General features: G+C 68.5%; 1 protein-coding gene across 1 annotated transcript in view; it reads left to right on the top strand.

The window, feature by feature from the left end:
- DEF8 (differentially expressed in FDCP 8 homolog (mouse)) overlaps positions 1 to 2,673 on the top strand; it is a gene marked incomplete at its 5' end in the record, with an annotated part of 6,209 nt that continues 3,536 nt past the window's right edge. The window contains 4 exons of the mRNA XM_012722843.1: positions 1 to 33; positions 1,187 to 1,336; positions 1,847 to 1,988; positions 2,521 to 2,669. Coding sequence (XP_012578297.1) covers positions 1 to 33; positions 1,187 to 1,336; positions 1,847 to 1,988; positions 2,521 to 2,669 — 474 coding nt within the window. The remainder of the gene's footprint in view (positions 34 to 1,186; positions 1,337 to 1,846; positions 1,989 to 2,520; positions 2,670 to 2,673) is intronic.

Genomic DNA, 2,673 nt, shown 5'->3' with positions numbered 1-2,673 from the left:
GGGCTGTCCGAGGACCACTTCTCCCGCCCTGTGGTAAGGCTCCGGGGCTGTGGGGCGCCCGCCTGGCCCAGGCCCCGGCCCGTGTCGGGGGCCCTGCGCCCCCACCCCAGCCCCCAGGACCGCCTCTAGCTCATGCCAGGAAAACCTGTTTTTCAAAAAATAATGTAAGCGTTTGTTTTGCATCATTTGGTGCTTTTTCCATCTCTGCTGTCATCCCCGTGGGCTTCCCATCGCCAGTCGCCCTGTGCCGTCAGCACAGTCTGCTGCACGCTCCCCGACTTTTTTGATCCTGCCCCCCACTCCAGCCCCACAAAATGTCTCTGGTCTATAGCTGCTGCTCATTATTGTTACTTTCCCGCCTGGCCCGCCAGGGCGTTTCCCTTTCTTTCTGGCTCATGTCACTCAGCACGGTCCCTGCTGCTGCAAAGGCGCGCGTTGGTCTTTTTGACGGCTGAGTAATATTCCTCTGTGTATATGTACTGCATCTTTTTGACCCAGGCATCCAATTTTGGGAGTTCTGCTTTTTCAATAAAAAAGGACTCTAATGTTATTTTTTTTAAGTTTCAAACTCGAGTTGTTGCAAATCCTCTCCCGCTTGTGCTGGAGACACACGGTGGCCCTGACGGGGCTTCCGGGGTCCCGAGGCCGGGCTCTGTCTGCCCGAGCCTCCTTTTTTTTTAAGATTTATTTATGTACGTGTACAAGAACTGGGGTAGAGGCCAGAGATGTGGGGGTAAGGGAGTGGGAGGGCTCACCAGAGACAGAGCGGGAGCAGACAGGCCGGCTGAGGGGCAGCAGGCGGGTCCGCAGAGGCCCGCCGCGCCCGGGGCCCCTCCCTGGCCGGATGTGCTGCGACGGCCGCAGCAGCTTCAGGGTGCAGCGCCCCCAGGAAGGCCCTGCCCGCAGGCTCAGCTCTCCCCGTGGCCCCAGGGGTGAGGATGGCCTCCTGTGGCCTCTTCAGCCGGCCGCCGCGGCTCTCCTGCCTCCCCCCACGGTGCGGTGTCCAGCCTGGCGGGGCCCTGCGAGGTTGGGGTGGGGGCGTGGGCCAGCGCGGGCTCTGAGCAGTGTCCTGTGTTGGGGCTCGGGGTCCGGCAGTGCCCCCCAGCGGGCACGCCGGGCCTGACCCAGGGTCCTGGCTGCGGGTCTGGGCACGAGTGCCGGCCCCTGCCCACGGCCCCGCCCGCAGGGCCTGCTCCTGGCCTCTGACGTGCAGCAGCTGCGGCAGGCCATCGAGGAGTGCAAGCAGGCCATCCTGGAGCTGCCCGAGCAGTCGGAGAAGCAGAAGGACGCCGTGGTCAGGCTCATCCACCTGCGCCTGAAGCTCCAGGAGCTGAAGGTGGGCGCCGGCGGCCCCTGGCGAAGCCACTCAGCAGCTGGGCAGGCAGAGGATTCGGCGGCCCCAGCCCCCGGGCGTTGGCTGGGAGCAGCTCTGCAGGAGTGGGCCCCTCCAGCCCGGGTGGGGTCCTGGGCCCCAGCGGGCCCGGCCGCCCACAGCACTCACTGCCCAGTCCCAGTGGTCAGCACCGCCCAGCCGCGTGTGGGTGAGCTTGAGCCTTGCCACCCGGCGGCTGCCCCCAGCAGCGGCCGGGCCTGGCGCCAGGCTGTGGCACAGGGGCCCTCTCGTGTGCACCCGCGGGTCCCCCATGCCCGCACTGGCCCGTCCCGGGGCCAGGGGTCAGGCCGCGGTGGCACACGCCGATCATGGGGTTGAGGGTCCCCGTGTGGTTTCCCGCGGGGCCCCGCCCTCCTCTGTTGCTCCGTCCCGGGCGTGATGCTGCCTGCGGCCTCAGCGTGGCCGGGCTGTGCCCGGCCGGCCCCCACTGGCTCACCGTCCCGCGGCCCCCAGGACCCCAACGAGGAGGAGCCCAACATCCGGGTGCTGCTGGAGCACCGCTTCTACAAGGAGAAGAGCAAGAGCGTCAAGCAGACCTGCGACAAGTGCAGTGCCGTCATCTGGGGGCTCATCCAGACCTGGTACACCTGCACAGGTGCGCGGCCGCGGGCCGGCCAGGCGCCCGGAGCTTGCCCAGGGCCCGGCCTGCCACTGCCCAGTCTGGGGCGAAGGGGCTGAGCTCCCCCTGGCTCCAGGAGGAGGCTGAGAACGTCCCCCGTGGGGAAGGGCACCCGGGGCTGTGTGGCCCCGGGGGGACCGGGATGAGGACAGCCAGGTGATGAGGGCGTGGACGATGGAGGTTGGGGCGAGCACGGTGTTCCTGCTGTCTGCCAGGGCCTGCAGCTGTGTCTGAGGAGGGGCCCTGCCGGGGGCGCTCTGCCGGGGAGCACAGTTTGTGGGAGCACGGAGTGGCCGGGCCTGGGCCGGAGGCTGGCGGGGCCGGGGCCCTGGCGTGGGCATCTGCCTAGTGGGGGGAGGACGGTGTCTGGGCGCCCAGGCTGTTTGTGGCGATCTGGTGAGGAAGGCTGGGCCCCGGGTCTGCGGCCCCGCAGCCGGCCGGTGGGCGCGTGCCCCCAGCTCCAGGCTTCGGATGGGCAGCGGGTGCGGGGGGCCGCCCCTCTCCCCAGGGTGTTACTACCGCTGCCACAGCAAGTGCCTGAACCTGGTCTCCAAGCCCTGCGTCCGCTCCAAGGTCAGCCACCAGGCCGAGTACGAGCTGAGCATCTGCCCCGAGTCGGGCCTGGACAGCCAGGACTACCGCTGCGCCGAGTGCCGGGCGC

The sequence above is a fragment of the Condylura cristata genome, unplaced genomic scaffold (genome assembly GCF_000260355.1).
Source record: "Condylura cristata isolate star-nosed mole 26May11 unplaced genomic scaffold, ConCri1.0 scaffold00009, whole genome shotgun sequence".
Taxonomy (NCBI): Eukaryota; Metazoa; Chordata; class Mammalia; order Eulipotyphla; family Talpidae; genus Condylura; species Condylura cristata.
The sequence above is the reverse complement of the archived record's forward strand: the minus strand, read 5'-3'. Positions and strand labels throughout refer to the sequence as shown.